At 35.9% G+C, this 23,181-nt stretch overlaps 1 protein-coding gene across 3 annotated transcripts in view; it reads right to left on the bottom strand.

The window, feature by feature from the left end:
* Positions 1-1,667: 1,667 nt before the first annotated feature.
* Positions 1,668-23,181, bottom strand: part of ATP8A1 (ATPase phospholipid transporting 8A1) — a 219,516-nt gene continuing 198,002 nt past the window's right edge. For 2 of the 3 annotated variants that reach the window (XM_037530697.2, XM_037530696.2), the window contains exons 33-36: positions 18,490-18,578; positions 17,686-17,778; positions 9,604-9,695; positions 3,677-8,251 (exon numbers count right to left, since the gene is read on the bottom strand). In XM_037530697.2, coding sequence (XP_037386594.1) covers positions 8,154-8,251; positions 9,604-9,695; positions 17,686-17,778; positions 18,490-18,578 — 372 coding nt within the window. In that variant the 3' untranslated portion in view covers positions 3,677-8,153. Of the gene's footprint in view, positions 1,938-3,167; positions 3,292-3,676; positions 8,252-9,603; positions 9,696-17,685; positions 17,779-18,489; positions 18,579-23,181 lie in introns of those variants that run through there. The other variant, XR_005128999.2, reaches the window with a different exon arrangement.

Genomic DNA, 23,181 nt, shown 5'->3' on the forward strand with positions numbered 1-23,181 from the left:
ACACAAAACCACATCCTCCAGAAGCTGGAACTTGCCCCAGGGAAAACCATCTAGTTTGTCAGGTATCTCTGTGACTACCTCTATTGTGTCATTCCTTTGGTGGAGCAGTTTATACCCATCAGGCAGGCTAAGGCTAAGAAATTCAGAAAGCTCACATCTGCAACCTTCCTTTCCTTATCAGGATGTTCCAATCAATCAAATTAACTGGCCATAACTGTTGAAAATTTGGAGTCATTGTGTACCTCACGCTAATACATCCTTCAGTGACACAGAATCAAATTGCATCCCCATGTACTTATTATTACTTAGTACATGTATTTGAACTTCTCCATGGAAGCTATGAAACTGATAACCTTCTTCTCCTCCTCCTCCATCACAATTTCAGGATAAAATGCCATTCTGTGGCAGCTTGGCAAGGATAATCTCATTCAATAAGCCTTTGCTGGATACCACCTGTGGGTCAGGTGAGGGGTCAGGAATATTGTGATAACTTGAATACTGTCCTGATTCAAGGTCACTCTCTGCATGGACTCAGACATGACTGCACATACATGTGATGTTATAGGTTATAAATGTGACACATTATTTTTCCTGCTATCCAGAAGTTCAGTCACACAGAGGAAGACGAACAAAAATCAACATGTAGACTCCATTATGGTAACTGCAATGAGAGGGGAAATGCTGAGTGCCCTGCAAATACCTACAAAGAGCACCTAACTGGTCCTGGAGGGTTGAGATGAATCACTTTGAAGGACTGGAAACTTGGGGGCTGAATGGGATCTAAGGGAAGGAGACTGGGTAGAGGATGGAGAGAGGAGTGCTGGCAGTGTTGGCGGGGGGAGCATATTAGGCAGAGTAAAGAATTCATAGAATTTCGGAGAAGTTTTCATGAGTGTGAAAGAACAAGGAAACTGGATGAAGAGTCTAGAGAAAGTGAAAGTGGGGATGTGAGCAGTATCAGTTCAGAGATCTTAAACACCATGGTGGTTTCCCATACCCCAAATGCAAGAGGGGAGCCTTGAAGAATTTTATAAGGAGGGGTGACTTGACACATTTTCATTTTAGAGACATTAGACCTCAAGGACCAAATCAAATCTCTTGAAATTTCCAAGAAGATGCTCCCCATAACTTGCCACAACATCAAGATACAGTGGAAGCTTTTCTGATTAATGCTTTATTACAAAGAATTTGAGTCCTAATGCCTTCAAACTAGGATGGGTTTGAAGATCAGAAGTTCTACATGTCGAGAGGTAATTAGGCAAGCAATGGGTAACATTCATTAAGTACTACATGTGTCCCAGTGCTGCCTGAGTTGTATTAATCTTTACAGCCCTGAAGCAGGGGTAATTATCATGCCTGTTTTGCTGTTGAAGAAATCCGAGAAAGGAACACTGTGCCCAAAGCCAGACAATAATAGCAAAGCTAAGATCTGAACCCAGTCGGTAGCTCTGAAGATCTACATTCTTTATAACACGTACTAGAAGACCTATTTTTTCTCAGGGAAAAATATTCAACCTACTTTTCAGAAAATCTATTAGCGAAAAAAGTAATTGCTGAACATTGTACATACTCTTAAAATAGATGGAAATTGTGATTTGAGTGGCACTGTGAGAACATAGAGTTAACAGAAAGCATGGATAGAAATACTAGCTGTCAAGCCTTTCTTCCTTTGCACATGAGCAACTGGGGAGAACAGAAGATGATTTAGCATGGATTTTGGATTCTTAGTGTTTGGGTTAGTTTATTGTCTCTGTTACTTGTAAGTTGAGTAGCTTTGGACTGCTTATAATTCATGATTTCTAAGATGTCTCAGTTTTCTCGTTTATAAGATGGAGATATTAATGGTACCTTTTTGCTTAGGTTTGTCTTGAGAAGCAAGAAGTTCAAGTCATGTCTCAAATCACATGCATTCTAGTGGGGAGGGAGCTGAGCAGCATCTAAGGATAAATAAGAGAAAACAGATGAAATGGACTCCAGAGAAAATGGCCCCAGGGTTGATAGAGTTAGTTCTCTAACATGCTGGCCTGCTTTGATACCCAGGCCACTTCCCATTACTGTCTGAGGAAAGCATCCCCCCAACCTGGTTGGATATTCCTGGCCTGTAAACTTATTTTATCACCTGCTCTGAAAAGTACACTAACATAGTAAATTTACTTTAAAATCATCATTCATTCCAAAGTCAATAGATGTATTTTTAATTGTCCAAATGGGTAGATTGCACTTTTTTTTTGCTACCTGTTTACTCTTTACTGTTATTATTTTAAGCTACTTCTCATGATGAATTTGCCAGATTGACTAAAATCCATAGGATATTTTCTCTCTAAAGTAACTAAAAAAGTTTCCTAAAAATATATTCTATCATAGTAATTTGATATACTACATTGGGTTGAGATTAGTTTAACTTTGCATAACCTAAAAAGTGTACTTAGTATATGTTCAGGAAAAATAAGAATTTATAGGCATATTAAACGATTAAGGGAACAAAGTTTTCCCTATTTTTATATGTACATGAGTATTTTAAAGTTGCAATTAAACTAAGTTATTAATGACATTATTATGACAGAATGCTAACTTGAATTGCTAGTTACATAGTGTGCACTTGAAATAAAAACTGAATGGTAAAAATATTCCAAATCCTCCAACAGTTTTTATTAACTTTCTAGTGAAATTATGCAGGTTTGGAAGACCTTTCTTCATTAAGATGAGAGATGCTGTGTTTCTGAAATGGAAGCTTTTGATTAGAAATGCCATAAATATAGAAAAACAAGCTTTAAATGGGGATGATATATTGAATTTATGGGACTATATTTCAAGTTTTCTCTTCCTTTTTGGTCATTTTAGAAAATATCCTGACCTATTCAGTCAGTTATAAAGCGTTAATTTCATGGGGAATGGCGTGGAATGTGAAAATCACTTGATATATTACATAGATCTTTTCTGTATGTTGTTTTGCTGTGGATTTTCATGGGGGACCCACACCAAGTCCTTGTCTCTGAGAATTTTGGGAAGGGATGTGGGGCCCCAGATAGCTACACACACATGCTGCTTCGCTGGAATAAAACCAGGTTCTGAGATTGCCGACCCAGTCCTCTCTGGGAACTAATTCTATTCTAGCAGTTGACTCAATTGTAGCTTCAGTTGTTTCCCTTTGTCCCAAGCATACTCACTGTTGATAGAGTTGTTGCCCTCATTTCTGATGTTTCCTGCACTGTGCTTCACATGGCAAATTTATTATTTTCTGGTTATTTCCTTTGAAGGTTATTGGCTAAGCTTGGTCACTTTCTCATGAATCTGAAAAAATGTAATAGGTTTAGAAAACTTAAATACAACCAATGTGAAAGGATAGAGCTAGCTATTGATGTGCAGGCGGATTTAAATGGCATGTGGACAATGCTGGGAGGCTTCTGACTGAAAAATCAAAATACAGTAATTTTATTTAAAAATTCAGGGATGTTTAATTATTAAATCTACCCCTCTTACCAAACTGGAGTTAATATACTTCATGTTTCAGCTGGGTGGATTAAGATGAAGGACTATTTTGTATACAAAAGTGTTAGTATGTTTACAACTAGGGCTGTAAACAAAATGCTAAAACATTTTGTTTATTGAGCTTCAAATGCTCAATAAAGCAAGAATTTCTAAAACCAGCAATTAAAACTTCAACAATTTCTTTTATGTAATGGTAAAGTTTATTTCATTTTTAATAACAATTAGAGGACAAAATGTTTAAAATTTGCAGTTTAAAACATGCATATTCACAAAAGGCCAATGACACTTAACACTGCAAAGAATTGAATATTACTCAACTTTAATAACTATTTATAAAACACAGTGCATTGAACATTGAGATAAACAAACCTGAGAAAACTACTAAAATCACAGATTCAATACTCTCCACTCATGCAGCTTCACAATTTCTACAGCAGTTTCAGCAGGAATGGTTTTTCATGGAGCTGAAAATACTATATTATCTTTAATGCAAACTGCAATTTTCCATAGTAGCTGCCTTCCAAGGCTGCCTTTTCTTAACCTAATAAATTTGAAAATGTGAAAAATGAAGCTTGAAGTAGTTAAACAAACAACAAACAGTATTTACTGCATTTATGGCTTCTATTCTAGACCCACTAAACATAAAAATATTTATTTTTCTATATATTCTGCTCACATCTTTGCAAAAGCAGATTTATCTATGGAAAATTGTTGTTAATTCAAAGTAAGCAAGTATGAAATCTAGCTTTTTTCCTACTTAAGGGAGATTTATTTGCTGAGAAGTTTTGTGAGCTTTATTAAGAAAAGTTCTTAGAGGTAAGGTAAACAAAAGTTTCAATAAAATGTGTTCAAATTTGCTTTTAAAATAATTCACTTATTAAGAAAAAATTGTATAGAGGACCAATTAATTGTCCATGGAATATTGAATTCCAGGTAGGCCATGATAGAATTTTATAAGGCAGAAATAAACATCAAGATTTACAGCAATAACCATGCATTGGCCTGGACCACTCTAAATATTAATTCATGCAAACCATAAACCTATCAAAAACACAGCTGCTGTCATACAGAAAATAAATCAAGACGAAAAATGGAAAACATTTATTTCCTTTCCTTCAAAATGTAACTTAAATTCCACTTTAATAGCTGTTGAAGGTTAATTAAAATGCAGCAAAGTATAACTAAGTTCCACAAGTGACTTCATTTATTTTAATGTGAGAAAAATCAGACTAGGATCTTTAAGAGGCATTATAGAAATGTTCATCATTAAAAAGCATCTATTAGGCACCAAACTGCATGTGTTACATTAAGTCATTTACAAAAAGAATTTCATAGACCTGGTCCGTTGATGTGAGTGAGGTGGATGTTTTCTTGATGAATTTTGTAGATGATTATAAGATTAGAGATTTATTTGATGAAATAAATTTTAAAAACAGGAACTAACATGAGGGAACTGCACAAAAGTAAAAACAAATGATTATTTAACCTTACAGTAATTATGACATTGGTATAAATAATTTAAAAACTATAAATATACAATCTATTACTTTCAGACTACCATTCATTTCTTGAAAGCATATTTCAGCTGACTTAAGTGACGCCAGTGTACGAAAGGCAGAACAAATTATGACTTTCACATAGATATTTAGAATGCTGAACGGTGAAATTAAGATAAAAATTTAATGTTGATTTCTAGAATTCATTTTCCCCTGAAAATTAAGAGGAATCACTGATTCCATTAAACGATCATACAATTCATGTGAATGGCTAATATTAATGAGCAGAATACACGCTCACCTGACTTGATTAGAGGAAGTTTTCCATTAACTTTGCAAACCTGCTGACGCAGGCTCATGTTAGATGTGAAACAGGGGTGTGGGGAGGTGGGCAGCACATTTATCGTTTAAAATTTACTACATTCCTGAGAAACACTATTTTCTGCTAATAACTTCTACCATAGAGCATCTTTCTGGGTAGGAGACACCGTATTTTTATAAGCATATATAAAACACTTAGAAAGTTCATGCTCAATATCACTGTGTACTAGTCAATATTAGAGAAGCAATTCTTAGCTTTTCAATGAGAAATGAATAGGGTTTACTGCTTTATAGCATTTTCTGAATTGTAAACATTGTAAAGCAAGGGCACATTTACCAGGGTCCCTACAAGTGACTTTTTAATTGAAGAGTAATGTGTCCTTTATTTCAGAAAATATATGTCAAAAGTCACTTTGACTGTTTACTTCTGGTAAAACCGTATTAACTTTTTCCCCTTCAGGAAGGCTTAGGAAAAAAATCACAGGGCTTTCTCTAATTTAACACTATAAGGTCACTGCAATTGCAATGTTATATTTTCAGTTTTACCAAGAGGCCATTCTCTGTTGCTCACCCTTAACTCCCACCCAAGAAGCACAGAGCTTGACTTAATGCTGATAATTCAAAAATAAAACCATGGGACAAAAGGGAAAAAAATCAGTTCTATTTCAGTCGTATACATTAAATTACTCCAGAAGTAGTCAACTCACATTTAAGACTTCCATAGAAACAGTCCAGGTTTCAAGAAAAAGACTTTTATTTTTCATAAGTCAGAATATTCAGATCTATGCCAGTGAGAACATTTTGATATTAAAATTTTGGAAAAGGACACCACTGATGAGGCAGGGGTAAATGCAAACAGCTACAAAGGGTTTCTCTGGAGGGATGGACTTCATTCTTTTTTTCTTTGTTTTTTGGGGAGTTTGACAGCAACTATCACAATAGAGACACAGGAGAAGGTGCTCTGAATATCCATGTGGTAGAGAAAACTGTGCCTTTGAAAGTTTGAAGATGATTTTTTGACTCTTATACCTGTGTTTTGATTCATGATTCTCTTAATCTGAACCCCAAATGGGAAGGTCTGGGAACTGAAACACCCCAACTCCTTGCCTCTTTAGTTAGCATTATTTATATGTTCTAACCTCTCTTATTTGTAGAAAATGTGGGAGGCAAAAATACCCATTAGGAAATGATACTTGCCTAATTTTAAATCTGTTGATAGGTTGAGAAAAAGGATGAAAAGAATGTGAAATTATTAAACTCAAGGAGTGATTTGGAAAATCACTTAATTTTAGTTGACTGTTATTATTTTTTTTAAGAGAGGAAGTTCTACCAATTTTGCTGGTAAGTCCACATAAAGGCAAACAGGCTTTTGAATAAAAGGCAAAAAGTTTGCTTCAGTCTCTGAAGTGCATCTGAAAACTAGAATTCCTTTTTTCTAAATGAAAGCATTATTTTAAAAATAGTGTAGAAAACTAGTTGTGATTTTTCAACAGCCCCTTCACCAATTTTTATTGGTAGCAAAATAGGCATCTTCAGAAGATGTCTTGGAAGTGCGGAAAATAAACTGAACATACATTTTAAAACATCAGTGAAATCTACTCATGATGAAAAGTGTTCCTTGTAGAGTTATAGGCTTGAATAAAATACATGTTTTTAAAATGGGGAAAATACACTACTAATTTGCCCAATGAGCAGCATGTGACTAAATTCGGGAGCTGCTTGCCAAGTGAACTCTGAAGTAATTCTCAGTCTTAGGTGTGGGGGCAGTCACCTTAACATGGGGTGTGCTAGATAACACAGCAGACGTCTCTGGGGAGACAACTGGGGAGAACCAAGACACCCTACAGAAGCAGAGCCCACATACATTACAAAAGCCCATGCACTTATCTGATGTGGTATTCCCAATATCTCCATAGAAGCATTGGAAATCTCACATAAATACTTAAGCATATTTTTCTTGAGAGGAAACTCTAAGACAAAATGATAGCACTCAGTCTACAATAGAATCCAAATTTTTAGAAAAGTCTAAATGGCATGAAATCTCATCAGAAATGACTGAGACACAAATACGGTTTTAAAAATCAGTATCATAATAACAAATTCACATTACCACGTGTGCTCTCTCAAACAAGACAGACAAGAAAGAAGCGTTTGTAAGGCCAAAGGTGCAACATCACAGATTTTAGTAGCAAATGCCTTGAAATACTGATTTTTGCAAACCACTCTTACATTTGAAAAGTCGAGCATGCAGATCTTACAGCAGAACTGGAAGTAAACTTTCTTTAAATTTCTGGGCAAATGACTACTGAATGAAAAATACACGTATTGAAGTTCTTTGGCAAACATTTATCGAGACAGTTTTTGACACAAACACTTAGTAATGTCTTGTTTAGAAATTTTGCTCAGTAAGGTGAGTCAGTTCCTTAAGAATGCTGGTTTCTTTTCAGCATATCCTGAAATCTAAGTCCGGATATCAAGAGCCCCTCTCCCTTATTACTATTTTAGAATTTTTGAATCGTCTTCTGTGGTCTATCCAATACATTGATAATTACAGCCCCAGGATGAGGGCAAAGAATACTGACCTATTCTCAATTTACGAAAGTATTTTCGGTTTCTGTTTACAAAGACTTAGCAGATACTCTGAAGAACTGGAGAGAGATGGTATTACAGTATCGCCGCACAGTGCTTATGTCTATAATACACACGAATCTGACTGTCAGTCAATGAGGTGAGCTCGGATCCATCTTTCCCCTCCTTGCACCAGGCTGGGATTGGTCAGCAGATTCCGGGAAGACATGGGAGTGCTCCTCAGAGACTCAGCAGAGCCTGCCTTGCAGCCTCTCCCTGTCACCACTCATCGGGTCTCTGCTTTGTGGTGTCATAGGCTCTGATGACTTCTGACTGTGAAACAATGCCATTTTCATCTTGAGAGAAGGCGTAGCCATCTGTCAGTTAAAGATAACATAGAAATTTATCACCATGAAGTCCCTGGAAATCTCTGCTCTTTTGGTGACACTCATTTCTAACTTGAGGAAAAAAATGTATCCTTCCCACCTCCTAATGCATGAAGACACTCATTTTTGACGTCTGGAAAAGATACAGACTCAACTGCAAAATGAAGAGTGGGGCCACTGTGGGATACAAGCTTTGAGTCTATGGCTCATGAGGTGAATGAATGAGCAGGCGCCTCAATCCCCCTCAATTTTCCAACCCATCTCATTTCTATTACTAGAGTGGGTGGGCTGTAGGCAAGTGGGCACACGTATTTCCACAGAATTCAGGTGGATGAGAGAGAACAAAAGTTCTCTGCAGACACATGTAACTGCAGATGGTGGAAAAGTGTCTCCTTCTCTCCGACAACATTCTCCTTGGCTCTCGACTTCTAAAATAAGCTCATGCATGCCCCAACATGGTTGGAGAGGGCGTGGGGATGAGAAATGACCCCCATGAGTATCACATCTCTAGAAAAGGTCTCGTGAAGTGTAAAGAGCAAGAGCATTAAACATGAGTATATGTAAGTGAAGATAAATTATATGTGGAAACAATATGAAACAAAAGATATATTACTAACACAAACACATTTACTACAGGGTTTTATATTTTATATTCTTTTTTCAGATCCTTGAAATGTTAAGAGGGGCGATCCCTAATAATTTCTTCCAACTCTAAATATTCATAAATATTTTTGAAGGGGAAAATACATGTTTCATTGTGCTGTATGAAAGCTGAAAAGGTTCTTGCAAAGTTATTCAAGTAGAAAAGATAACAAGATAGAGGCAGCTTTTAAGAGTTAAGATTTATTTTACTTGTTCTTTTCAAGATTTAAGGAAACAAGGGACATGTGGAAATATTATTGTTTTTCTTTAAGTGAAACAGCAAGATTTTGCCTTGCTCCATCTTGAAAAAGACTAATTATAATAAAGTAAAAATCAAAATGAACAAGCAACTCTAAACCAGCGACACACTACGGGTGGGAAGGGGAGGTGGGATTAGGGTCAAAATAAGGGGGGTGGGAATTGTATGGGGAATATAACCAAGATGAAAATGCATACATTGTGCAAAAATGAAAAATAATGTAAAAAATATATAAAATTAAATTAAAAAAAAGTGAGATGGCTGTGGTCAGCGGATTCTCTAAACATTTTTATGTGTGCTGTTTGTTGCAAGTAAGCAAAGCTTGTTTTGGGTGTTCATTCTAAACAGCTAAATATCCCCCCAGTGAAAACACTGCTCTCACAGATGCTATGCATTCGTGGCAGAGAATTTAATATTGAAAACTAAGAATCCAAATACTTACGGAGCAGGTTCTGTTGCAGTGACTCAGATCGGTATAAGTTCACGTGGTTTTTCTTAAAGACGTTCTTGAGCAGCTGTGCCCTCTCTGTGAGGCTGCAGGGCAGATGCAAATGCATGACATGAATGACAGACTTGGGGAGACCACGATGTGGCCAGAAGACCACCAAAGAGTGTTATACTTAAATAAAACATTGCTTGAAAAATCAGCAGTCTAGTGATTCTTTTCACCCCATTTTATCAGATGGTAAATCAGATTTCAAGTATTTAGACATATTTTTGAGGAACTCTTTTCCCATTGCGAGGGAGAGCCAGGGCTCCAATAATTCATCGAAAGATTTCCCCACCCTCCAGTCATATTTAAGTCAAGTGGAGATACGTGTATGATACAATTAATAAAACAATACAAAATTTTCCCCTAGTCCTGTTAGTTTCTAAATTCCTGGTTGACTTACTGCATATATTCGAAGCATGACATTTTTAGAATTACAAAAAATTATTATTGTATCTTTTTCTTGCTTTGTACAAATTTTGGGTGTAAAATATTATTTTACTTATTCAAGAAAATCCTCAAAATAACACAAGGAAGATATTTCATAGACTTTTCAATTAGAAAAATTCCATTACTACTCTGATATGTTATAAAATGTGTTCCTTAATTATAATTTAAAATAAAAAACTACCGTCAGAAAATAATTATATAAAGTGAACTGAAAAGGAGAAATATTGTTTAATAAAACATTTAACATAATCTTCACATACACAAACCCATGTAATTAATTATGTAACTTCTAAAGCACACTACAAGAAATAATGCATCTGTTTTTTTTCCCACTGCACATAGAACACTGTCACACACAGTGGGAATTCAAATGTTTGACAAATATATCAATCTGAATAATTCTGAAATGCATTTTTAAACATCATCAATCCTTCCAATCATGCATTTCTCCATTGGTTGACTTATAAAACTTCACTTTGATATCAAAGAACATAATAAGTATGAAAAACTAATAAGTAACCCACATGTGTTACAACAAATGTTTATGCAATCTTGTTTTAATCACTGGAACTGACTCAGATGAAAAATTTCCATCTTGCATTTTCTCCACTATAAAAGATTTAGTTCAACTGCTGTAAGTTATGTTAGAATTCCATATTTTGCCAAATTTTTTAAGATCTTAAAATGGAACAATATTTATCATCTACAAAAAAGGATCCTCTGTAAAATGAACTCATTGCAATTGCACAAACATTTAGGCTTTTGCTGAAGTAAAATATTTAGAATGTTGACACTTGTAGGAATCTTCCACTCATTTTTTAAAGTCTGGGGTGTTAACTGGCACTTAGCAAACATACTTTATTGTCAATGGGAATTAGCTACATTAAGACAAGAAAGCTAATTAATCTAAAACCAGTGGTTCTCCAAATAGCTGTAAAACTTTTTTTTGTTACTGAAATAAACAGGGGGAATTTTTTTCAGAGTTACTCTACTCTTACAATGATCTAATATTACAGATCCCAGGACCCTGAGGGACCCTAAATATATAACTGCTTTGAGGAATTTAGCAGCTTTAACAGCAGGTGGTCTGATGTTGCTAAAAGAACCTTGGGGATGGGATGCTGGGAAGTCTCTGGTCTTTAAAATTGAACTGACTACAGAGATGAGAGCACAGCAAAGTACTACTATGTTGTTTCTTCTTCCCCAAATACATTTTCCAGGTTTCAGGCTGGCTTCCTTTTTTTCTTAAGATTGATTGATTGATTGATTTATATATGTAAGAATTGGGGTATTGGCCAGAAGTGCGGGGGTTGTTTGTGGGGGGGAGAGGATTCACCAGAGACAGAGTGGGGAGCAGAATAGGTGGATCTACTGAAATACACTGCTGAGGGGAGCAGCTGGCGAGACAGGAGAGGTCTGCTGTGCCATATTGGATAGCTCCCTGGCCAGGGATAGAACTGAACTCATGCCACAGCGGCTGGCTATAGCTTGGCAGTGCTGAGACTTTAACCCCTGTGCCACCAGGGAGGCCCCCCAGGCTGGCCTTCTTCAATGCATAATACTTTAATATGAAACATCAAAATGTTAAGAAGGCAGATATGAGAATTTTACCTTTCATAGGCATTAGAAATGGTCCCCACATTTTTTACCTTTCATAACTTAAATATATAAAATAATGTAATTTTGTTTTATAAGGGTTCATAAAAGGGCATGCTTTCACTTAACTATCACATCAAGTTAATGTCCAGTGTTTAAAAAAAAGTAACAAGAAAGTTGCTTTTCTTGGGAAAGGAATGCACTGCTAGAGTATGGGCTCTGAGGTCTGCTACTTCCCTTTAATTCTGAGTCTGTTACTTATTCCTTAGGATAATCTTTCATTTCATCTACAGCAAGAGGGCTGTTTGTAACACTCAATGTGTGCCAGACCCTCCCACCCTCACTGCTACCCAGAGCCCAAGGAATTTACTATAAAAGAGAAAATCAACTTGAACAGGGATATCACAAAACAAAAGATACTTTGTGGGGACCATTTTCTAATGCCTTGATTATTATTCAACATTAGCTCAGCACATCTCTGCTGCACATGTGCTTTAATTTATAATATGGTCCTCTCCATTTCAGGGTTTTGTTATTATTATCATCATCTTTAAACTATTTTTTTGCCTTAGCTACATTGCACCTCTAGCTTTAGTGCTTATAAAATAAAAAGTCCCTCCTACATGATATAAATGTGATTCATAGGAGGGTGCTTAATAAATAATGTGATGATGAGCTGTATTTCTTTAGTCTTATACTACTTCTAGGGAACCACTTATCATTTCAGATGTATGCAATTCTGCACCATCAATGCTTATGGCTATTGATATTACTATCATGTCACATTATAAAATATGCTGCTACCCTGTTAACATTGATATGTTCACAGCTCAATTTTTGTTGAACAGATTAACACAGTGGGAGAAGAAAAAGACTATAAAATTCATACAAAAACCACATCTTATTCATAATTATTAGTATTTTTACTAATTTGTATGGTCTTTCATTTACAAACCAGCTAATGCAAACTCTGAATTTGTTAAATGCAATTTCACAACTACCATTGATAAACTTGAAAATTATATTATTTTCAAGCCCACTGAAGTATTGAAACTTGAGATACCGGGTAGAGGTGAGGTAAAAATATACCATGTCTTAAAATAATATTTCACTTAGAAACACAAAAGATAGAATAGACAAAAATTCATTTACTATGGTGGAATGGGTTGATTTGAGGCATTTTCAGTCATCTTTGAGGAATGGTAAATTTGTATTTACATCATATTGTGTCACCATGCTGTTCTGGCTGACTCACTAAAATGGATCTCCAGAAAGTAAATAATGATCCACTCATGGAATGTTTCAGTGTATAGCATGGACAGCTGTCTATACTAGGTAGAGCTTGTGGGAGATAAACAATGAATGTAACAGGCCTAACTCTCCCTCTGGAGGAGATAACATTCCACTGTTCTGTCACTTTTCTTTACAAATATTGGATAGATTCATTATCACAGTGGTGAGAGCGGGTAAGGTGAGGGGGGGAACACTTGGCACATATGTGCTATCCCACACCCTCATCAAGATTATTGATGTAATTGGATATAAAATCCAGGGTGAAAACTGAGAAGCAGAGTTCTTTTCTCTGCATTTTGGAGAAATGTTAAAATTACCTCTCATTAAGAGGACAACTATAGAGAATGGCTGGGAGAGGCCACCATCACCGTCACATGACAAATTATCTGACACCCATATTTCCCTATGCTCTTTTTTATGGAAGCAATGGACCAAGCAATGCTGATGGACAAATTAATGAGGACTGGCTCGCAGATCCTGGGCTAAGGGTCTACTGAGTCGTGGTTGATAGTGAAATGCAGTTGTTGTACCATTGTAAGTGTCATTTTCACACTTTCCTGTGTATAAGATGCAGGATGGCTTCACACACATGAAAGATAGCCAAGAAGAACTGCCTTGTCTCTAGTGAGTCTAGTGTCCACAATCCCTCATTTTAAACCATTGGATTTTTGAATTAACATTTTTTCTAAGAAAAGGTACTATGTTCTACGCAACTTACAGATGTAATACTCCCAAGTGGGATCTGGGAGGCCCATATTCCAAAAAAATGAATATTTCTGCTATAAAATGTATAAATATTTATGTTATAGGAAAAATAAACATGATTAATTCCCTTATATTTATAGAACAAATAGTTTAGGCTTTTCCAGGAAATGTTTGCTATAAAGCTATGGAAAGAAAATTGTATTTCAAAGTTATTTGGATTTTGGAACTGTAGATGCTTCTGCTCCTTAGTGTTGGAGCATGTCTACATAAACGTTCCAGCAAAGAACAGGGTTTTCATAGCTTTTAAGCTGTTTTCATAACCAAAATTAATAAGCCATTGCTACACAGTGATCAGGAGTAAGGCTTGGATTTATTCTCCCAACATTTAAGGTTTAAGTTGATGTCTATCTTAACTCATAGCTCAAAAGCAACACACTTAGAGGATGAAACCCAGCTTTCCTGAAATAATTTCAATGTAAAATTGGGATGCATTTAATTTGCTATGTAATAAGGTAAGTGGTATACTGCTTCTATGGAAAAAGACTACTTTAATCAAGATGTTTTAATCTTTCAACTTGAGTAAAGGTGAATGTGAATCTGGAGATAATGCTTACAGTTCACAGATCTCTGATACAACTTCATTTAATGTGTAAGCTCGACTTCATGGTAGAGCTTGGTGAAGATTAAAGGAAACAGGGCTGACCCACTCATTCTTAAGAATTGCATCATTCTATGACAACAAAAGTAAATAATCATTACTCTGGACATTATCTACTTTGGGAGATATGACCTATATAATTCTATGTTCGTATTTTATTTTAATTTACTACCCACAGGTCAACCATGTATTCACCACCTACTTCTCAACTATCCATTTACCCACCCACTCATTCAGTCACTTGTTTCTGAGTTCATTCCTTGACCACTCAATCAGCAATTCAAAAAATTTATCAAGTGCTATCTAGGCTCTGAACTGTGCTAGGTATTAAGTTGTGGTTAACACTAAGATAGAGGGGCCTCCCTGGTGGTGCAGGGGTTAAAGTCTCCATGCTATCGAGCTATTGCCAACCATTGCAGCAGGAGTTTGATTCCCAGAAGGGGAGCTAACCCACATAGTGAGGCAGACTTCTCCTCTCTTGCCCACTGCTCCCCTCAGCAATGTATTTCAGCAGATCCGCCTGTTCTGTTCCCTACTCTGTCTCTGGTGAATCCTCTCACACCCTAACCTGTGACCCACACCCTAGTTCTTGTATGCATAAATAAATAAAATTTTTTTAAAAGACTAAGACAGGGCTTCCCCTGGTAGCGCAGTGGTTGAGCGCTGGGCTGCGAGGCTGCCTGCAGCCTCTGCAGCGCCGGTTCGTTCCCCAGCATCTGGCAAGTGTCCCACAAAAAAAAAAAAAAAAAAAAAAAACAAACAACAACAAAAAAAACCCTAAGACAGAGGCCTCTCCTTCAGGGAGAGCAATCTAGTAGGGGAATTAGAACCACAAACTAAAGGTGAAAAAAAAAATATACACACATAAAAATGCAATAAATAACAACATTACATAAACAACATTATATAAACAACATTATATAAACAACATTATATAAAAATTTATATAACATTATATAAACAAATCTATAGACAGTAGAGAGGAAATGAATTTTATCTGAAAACTTGAGGTCATTGCTTCTGAATTGAGTTTTGAAAGCCAAGAATTGAGAATTCCCTTTGCACAAGGGAATAGCATGTGCAAAGACTGTGGGGCATAAATTACCAGGTTTTTGAGACTCCAGGAAGTCTGCTTGAGCTAGAATTTACAGAAATAACCATTTTTCTTCCTTTGAAAATGTAGATAAAATTAGCCAACTTTGAGAAACTTGACATCAATCCCATTTTCCAAGATTCCTAAAATAATCCTGGCAGTAAAATCAATCTGACAATTTCTTAACTGTCTTAGGATATACTCAGTTTAGCATGAAGCCTTTTCTAATCAGTTGTTCTTTTTCTCCATTCGCAGATCCCTATTCTCTCCCTCCACTCATGACCATCCAGCAGGACAGCACTGTGGTCACAGTAGCCATCACCATTCTTCTGATTACAGAGGGGGTGCTATGTCAACATGGAATATACACAGTACCAGAGGAGTCTGTCTGTAGTAGTAGATAACTCATTCCTGAGTTTTGGAGAAAAGCTGCATAGTTATTTTAGGCAAATGAGCCAGGCAGAAAGCCATTAATTTATCTGATGTATTATATAAAGAGATATTGGTGATTATTCATGGTGGAATTCACTTTTTTTTTTGGGGGGGGGCTGTCTGAAATTTTATTTAAAGAGGTTATATATACTGCAGCCTCATTGAATCTTGAGGATCTAGAGTCCATCACATGGAACCTTCAGTCTGACTGATGAATTGTCAAAGTCACTGACATACCACAATCAGGCAAACTAAAAATCACATGGAAGAGCCTAATGTCAGTTTTATTAATGTGCTTACAAACATGAGAAGTTTACTCCTGAGGGTAATGACAGTATTATCAGTGGCCTTTCCTTAATGATAATAAATGGTTTTATTTTCAATTTTATGAGCTAGGAACACTTGCTGCATCCTTTTTGCAGGTAGAGAGAAAGAAAGAAAACATTCACTGAGGGGTGATTTATGTCAAGCAATGAACTAAATGTTGACTTTCAAATGAAGAGTCAGAGATGAAATGTTACATGGAGAAGGAGGAGAACATTGGTAACCTGAAAATAGCTATTATGACTCTCATGCACACAGGGACGCTGGTGTACAGAGGTTAAGGACTTTGTTCAATCAGTGGTCAGCTGTTTTTGCTGCTAAACTATGTTCTTGAAAAAGTAGCAAAAGGAGTCAGAATAGCAAATGCTTAGGAGCAGCAACTCTGGAATCAACTGACATGGACCAAATCTCAGTTTTGTCTCTTCTGACTTTGAGAAATCAGTCTAAGTCCTAGTTTCCTCATTGAAAAAAGTGGGGATGATGGATTTGTATGGGGTTGTCACAGAGTATCAAGGGCACAGAAGTACTTAGGAAGTGGTAAGTGCAGCATTTAACATGTGTCAGTGCCCAACAAATGCCAGGGCTGTTGTTTTTGAAAGGAGAGACATAGACTGGTACACGACATGCCCCTTCGGCCTGATGAAAATGAGTGAGGTCTGGAAGCAAGGTCTCAGCTTGACTTCCCGGCCTGACACTTCATTGTGTCAAGCAGAGTAAGAGCAGTGAATCATGATTAAGATGACATATACTGCGGCAAAATGCTTTCTATGGTTTAGACAAAGCTTTAGGTCATTTGAGTGTGATGAAAGAGAGAACAAAAACCAAAAACAAATTCCTGGTATTATCTTCACAGTTGTATTTTATTATAGACTAGTTTCAAATAATTAAAATTTATTTTTATAATGTTTTATGGATTTCGTAAATTCAATTAGCTTGCTGTTTTTTAGAGGGTGGTGGTGAAGAGGACTTGGAATACTTAATTCACTTCGTATATAATATATGCATGGGACAGCTCCAATAACATACTGAACCACAAACGCAATTACAGGGAAGCTTTCCCCATGTCAAGCTCTGATTTTCACTTCATACTATTTTATTATGAATACAGTCTCAAGCTAAAAGTCTCTTTTCTCCTTCTCAGTTTACTAACACAATGACATTTACAACTACCATTTACTCAATGCTCATTAAGCACTAGGCTTTTTATTCAATTCTTACAACCAGTTCTGAGATAGGCATTATCATTCCCATTTTATGTATGAGGAAATTGAGACTCAGAAGTATTCAGCAACTTGAGTAAGGCTCAAAAGCTTAGTGAATAATAGGTTTGATCTGAATTCACACTGGTTTGATTCCATAATCTGTCCACTACTAGCTCCATGTTAACCGATAAATACCAGGTTTATTGCTTATTTCCCACCACCAATAAAAGATAAACTTAATATTCTCTTGGACAAAAAAAAATATTAACTGTATATTTTACCTTTTTCCAAGCACAACTGCTCCTGGGTCTTCAGATTTTGCCTCCAGCTCCTGAACTTCATCTACTAATGTTTTAAAAGCTGTCCTCTTAATACTGCCAAAAAAAAAAAAATTACATGGAAATATCTGTGTTAAGGCTTAAGACTTTATAAAATTGGTTTATTATCATTTTGTTGATAAGTACGACAGTAACTAACAATAGCTGGTTGTTCAAAAACAGCAAGTTTTTCAACACGATCTAAAAGATTATAGTAATGTTGGGCATTAATAGAATTATAGAAATAATAATAAAAAATAAATGGTTTAGGTTCATAATATTAAAATTTTCATAGTTATTAAATAAGGATCATAATTACATTTAAAGTTTTTTTTTGCAGTTAGACATTTTAAAAACTTATCTTTGTGAAAGATTAATAAAACTTTAATTTTTTCCATTTTATATTTTATATATGTTTAGAAAGCAACAAGCAAAAAATTTCCTTTAATAATTATTGTTCACTAACATACACACTTTGTAAAAATTTTTTTCTTCTTTCTTCAATAGGTTTTTTTTCCAGCTGACTTCTAAAAAGGTACTCTCAAATGCTAACCAAAACTACCTGCTTTTGCTCTCATTCAGCCTTTGTCCTTTAAACTAATTTAGTTTTCTAGTTCCTCAGTTACTCCTTTTTTATTTATTCATTTATGAATATTACTACTTCCTATTTCACAAAGTCTATATTCTTGAATTGATGTTGCAGCTGGAGAAAACTGAGGATTAATAAGCACCTATATTTTTATGTACAAAATTGAGAATTATACTTACACCTTGTGAGCCACATCAAGGAGCAGAGATGCCACGGGGATAAATAACAGTCCCATCCAAAAGACTCCGGAGCTAAACAACATGGCTGCCTGAGTAAGCCATCAAACAATATTACTTAAAAACCAACAACTGTATCATTCGCGTTCAGTTCTCATATGATTTTAAGTAAAATAATTTTAAGAATCCCATTTTGCAAGAGGTTAAATAAGAACTCTGGATTCAAACTTGGAAAATATTTGAATTAAAAGAAACCCTTTTACTATATCTATTTTTTCCCCTCAAGTAGCTAATGTTGCAAAGTTTTATGATGTGCCAAATCTTCATGTTTTTATGAAACATTGTTATTGTGGTCAATACATGTAGTAACACATTTCAACCTATTATAACTTAGAAAATTAAAATCAGTCTTTTTGTGCAAAGTTCAAATATACTCTAGATTAAATTCTACTACTATAATATAACATACAAAATAAATCTTAGTTAGAAACTAAATAGATAATTTCTGGTAAATGGAAATTAACTTTATTTTTATAAAATAATACATATTAAAAATCACTCAGGCCATAATATAGCATAATCAAATTAAGGTATCTATGAAAATAACAATTTGATTACTTTTGGTTGATAATAGTAATAACTGCAAATTTTGTTCAAATATTGACATAACCTGTTGTGGTGGTAGGCTGTTATCATTAAGATCAAACTATATATCTAGTATTTAAAACCCAATTAAAAGTGTACTAAAAAATAATTTTAATCAATTCTTTTGTATTAAATCCCAAATAGCTTTAACAGAACCTTTTGGATTGCAAAGAAAATTATTCTATGATTAAAAATCAATAAATTCAATTAGCTATTTGTGATTATAGAAAAAATATACCTTTGAAATATAATTAGATTGCACAGACCTTAAAGATAGTGCTGTACAATTATACCAAAAATTTTTTTTGTTCTACTTCTTTGCTCTTATTTGCAGTACCTATTTAAATCCATAAACTCCATTAAAAAGTAGCCAACTAACTCAAGCACTACCCTACTAAAAATCACAAAAGATTTTTTATATAACAATTTTTTTTACTAAGGTAACACTGGTTTATAACGTATATTATTCAGAAATATAGAATCCCAGCTCTTTTTAAAATCAGGTGTATTTCAGGAATTAAAAATTACGAGTTTCACAATCACACATAAACCATTCAGTCCAAATCAATCAATCCTTATCAAATATAAATATTACTAATTTTAAATTATGTTTCAGGTTACCTATTCATTTGACTCTCCACTGGAGGCCAGGAAGTGCTGCTTAAAATTTTTTTCAATGTTAACACAAGTGTATTGAAACAGACTGTTGTTTCAAGGAAGCAAAGGTTTTCCCCTGTCTAGGATTAAATAGCTCTGAACACATTTAAAATAAAAATGTGCTATAACAACAAATTTCAGAAAATAAATGTTGCCACGTGGATACCAGAGAATAGCACCCATATTCCCGACACCAACAGGCTGAGGAATAGTCACATAAAAGTCACTTTATTTTATAAGCAAAACATGATCTACTATATGTTTGCTGACATCTTCAATAGTGAAAACCAACAATAACTATGTAATAGGAAATGTCTCCCAAGCCAGCAGGTTTTGTTTGGAGTGAAGGAAGCTTTTTAGTGAGGTAACAACTGTAAAAGAAAGAAAAACCAAATTTCTATTTTTCTTCTGGAGGGAGAGGGTAAGACAAGATTCTGCATCACAAAACTGAAAATACCTCATTTACTTGGCTTTATTTTAATCGATTTTAATTTGAGGGGCAAGAGAAGAAAGATTTATTCTTGCCTTTGCCACCTTGTATTAAATGTCTTCTGGTGGAAAAGGCAAGTGGTGGAGGAGACTCTGGCTGCTAATTCTGACCATTGTGATGTTAACTATGAATGGGGAGCAACTGGCTCTCACTATTCAGTCCACCAGTCTTTGGCTTTACAAATGAACAACATGAATTGAGGGGAAAAAAGTTTTTCTGTGTCATATCTGAAAGCCTGTCAGATTTTTTTTTTCTTTTGCGGAGTTAATCCAAACCTAAAAGATTTAAAGCCGACATTCGCATTAAAGACAGAGAGACTCTTTGTGTTTTGGGATGAAGAGGGGGGAAAAAATAAAATCCCACAGAGGTATTTCCTTCCTTTCTGTACAAGAAAGCTCCCCCTCATTCTGTAGAAACCATTTTTGTCTCTAACTTTTCACATCTCTCCACTCACAGGCAGGTCAGCTGGGAAAAGGCGCCCCGGCTGCAGACAATGGGGAACAGGAGCAGCCTGTTTGGGGCTGGGCTCACGCTGCATCCGAGGGCAGTTTGCAAATTGCTCCTAATGTGGGGAGCTTGGTGGGACATGCCAAGGGGCCCCCACCACCGCTCCTTGAGGTCCTGTGAAACCAAATGGAATCTGCCACAAAAGTGGCTCTTGGGGTGGAGGCGGGGGGACTTGAGAAAGGATCGGAGCTGCAAAGCTAGCAAACTGGAGGGCACAGGTCCCGCCTAGGGAACAAACAACCACTTGTCTCTGCAGAGCGACGCTGGCTCCACATCGGGCCACGCAGGTTCAAATGGTTCAAAAATGAACCAACGCTGCCTGTAAACACCAGTGGTGGCAGAGGAATGAGGGATTCTTCTGAAATTTCCAAGTGAACTTGCAGAGAAAGGGTCTTTGAGAAAATGTGAGCTGGTGCACTTAGTCAAGTCAAAGAGCTTGAACAGATAAGAGGGGCTTACCTTCTGACCTGCAATGAAGGAATCACTTGATATCTGCATTCCCACACTAGAGTGAATGCTTCACCTTCAGAGACCCAAGTTCAGTCTTACAGGAGACAGGATTTAAATGTGTCCATAAGCTTCAGCGGTGCATTCCCTCCTTTGGCGTTCTAATGTCAGAGGTGTGCCAGACCTCACCCCTGCAGGTTATAGACACTAGCTAGACAAGATCGTCCTTTGGGGAGTCCAAGGATTACATCCTGGGACCCCAGTTGGTGCAGCACTGGTGATAAACAGCCTAGGAAGTAGTCCTGGCCCGCCTCTCCCCACGCAGCAGATTTGGGGGAGTAACTTCTGAGTCTCAGCTTCCTCAGTGGTAACGTGGATTGTGAAAATGAAACCTCCACTTTACAAATGGAGGTTTGTAAAGTGGAGGCTTTTATTATTGACACTGATTAACAAAATTTTTCTTAATTTTCAAATGTCTTTAATAGCCTAGTCTTCCGTTTTGCCTAGAGATCTTTTCCATGGAAAAATTTCCAAGGAAATTTTGATCACATACAAATTGAGTGTAAGTCAGTTGACAAATGTCACGGTTTCCACCACACTGAGATCAATATACATGTATGTCTCCAGACCGAAGTTCAGCAAAGTAAGTGAACACTAATAAGTTGCCATTCATCTCAATTTGCTAATTTAGGAAATGGATAAAATTAATGTTTTTTACAAAAAATAATTAAAGACTACACAGGCAAAATAATTTGGGAAGAGAAATTATTCAGCAATCAGTGCTGTGGAACTTAGTTGTATTTTTTTTTTTTTTGGGAGGGAGGTGGGCAGCAAGATAAATTAATATATATTTTAGAGGAGTTACTAGTTAATATTAACAACAAAGCAAGAAGAGCTTATGAAACATCTAGATAAATCTTTGTAAAAGGATTTTCAGAATTAAACCAGTGAAGAAACTGTAAAAAGAAATGCTTTGAGGAACTGTTTTGTACAATTGTAGAAGTTTCATATGTTCAAAAGAACTCAAATGATAAAAATGATAAAATGAAACTGGAAGAATGACTGCACAACTACATGAAATTTTGCATTAATATCTGATTATAAAAATAGACCATTTGTCTTCATAAGAAGAGCTAAGATCCCAAAAGTTAGGCAAAAATCTCATAAGGGTAGTCACAAAAGGAGCAGCAAGTAATCGCAACAGGGAAGTGTTGAGCCTCTCTAAGTCACAGAAAAGCTACCAAACCAGCTCAGATTTAAACAATGCAGTGCGTGGCAGGGGAGGTTGAAACAGGCATGTGACGTGTAATGTTATATTCCCACCAGCAATGGAAAAGGCATTGGAAGGTGCATAAAAGACACAAACATTCATTCTTCCTAATTTAATTATTCAATTTCTACAACTATGTGTTGAAATCTGGCACAGTGCATGCATACAGGTTAGGATCTCCTGAATCTAATCCACGGTCATTAGTTCTGAAAACACTCCTTCCAAACCTCACGCCACAGCTCAAGGTTTACCCAGGTACAAACTAACACAGGAGGTACCGTCTTAGAGAGACATAGTGCTGTGTAGCAATTTAAGCTTTGAGAAATCATAGTAAAGAACACTATGGAAGAGTTTTTTAAACTAAGGTTTTCCAAATGTATTTGTTGACCATGGAAGACTTTTCTCCACCTACTGTTTACTAACATCCATGCAACTAATTTTGGGGAATGCAAATATTTGTTGTGGGTTTTTGAGATAGTATAGCATAAGGACACTATCTGACCAGTTAGGTAAATGTATGTCTGTATGAGAGAATATTATGCATGCTACTGAAGATGTTATTCACAGGATGCAATTATTAGGAAACTGTTTGCCTGGAAGAATCCCGAATAAAGGGAAAGGTAAAATATCCCATATTCTTTGTATATAAACACACTTCCTGGGATGGTAATCATCGATC

This window comes from Talpa occidentalis, unplaced genomic scaffold (assembly GCF_014898055.3).
Source record: "Talpa occidentalis isolate TD23 unplaced genomic scaffold, MPIMG_talOcc4v2.1 talOcc4.6, whole genome shotgun sequence".
NCBI classification, from domain to species: Eukaryota; Metazoa; Chordata; class Mammalia; order Eulipotyphla; family Talpidae; genus Talpa; species Talpa occidentalis.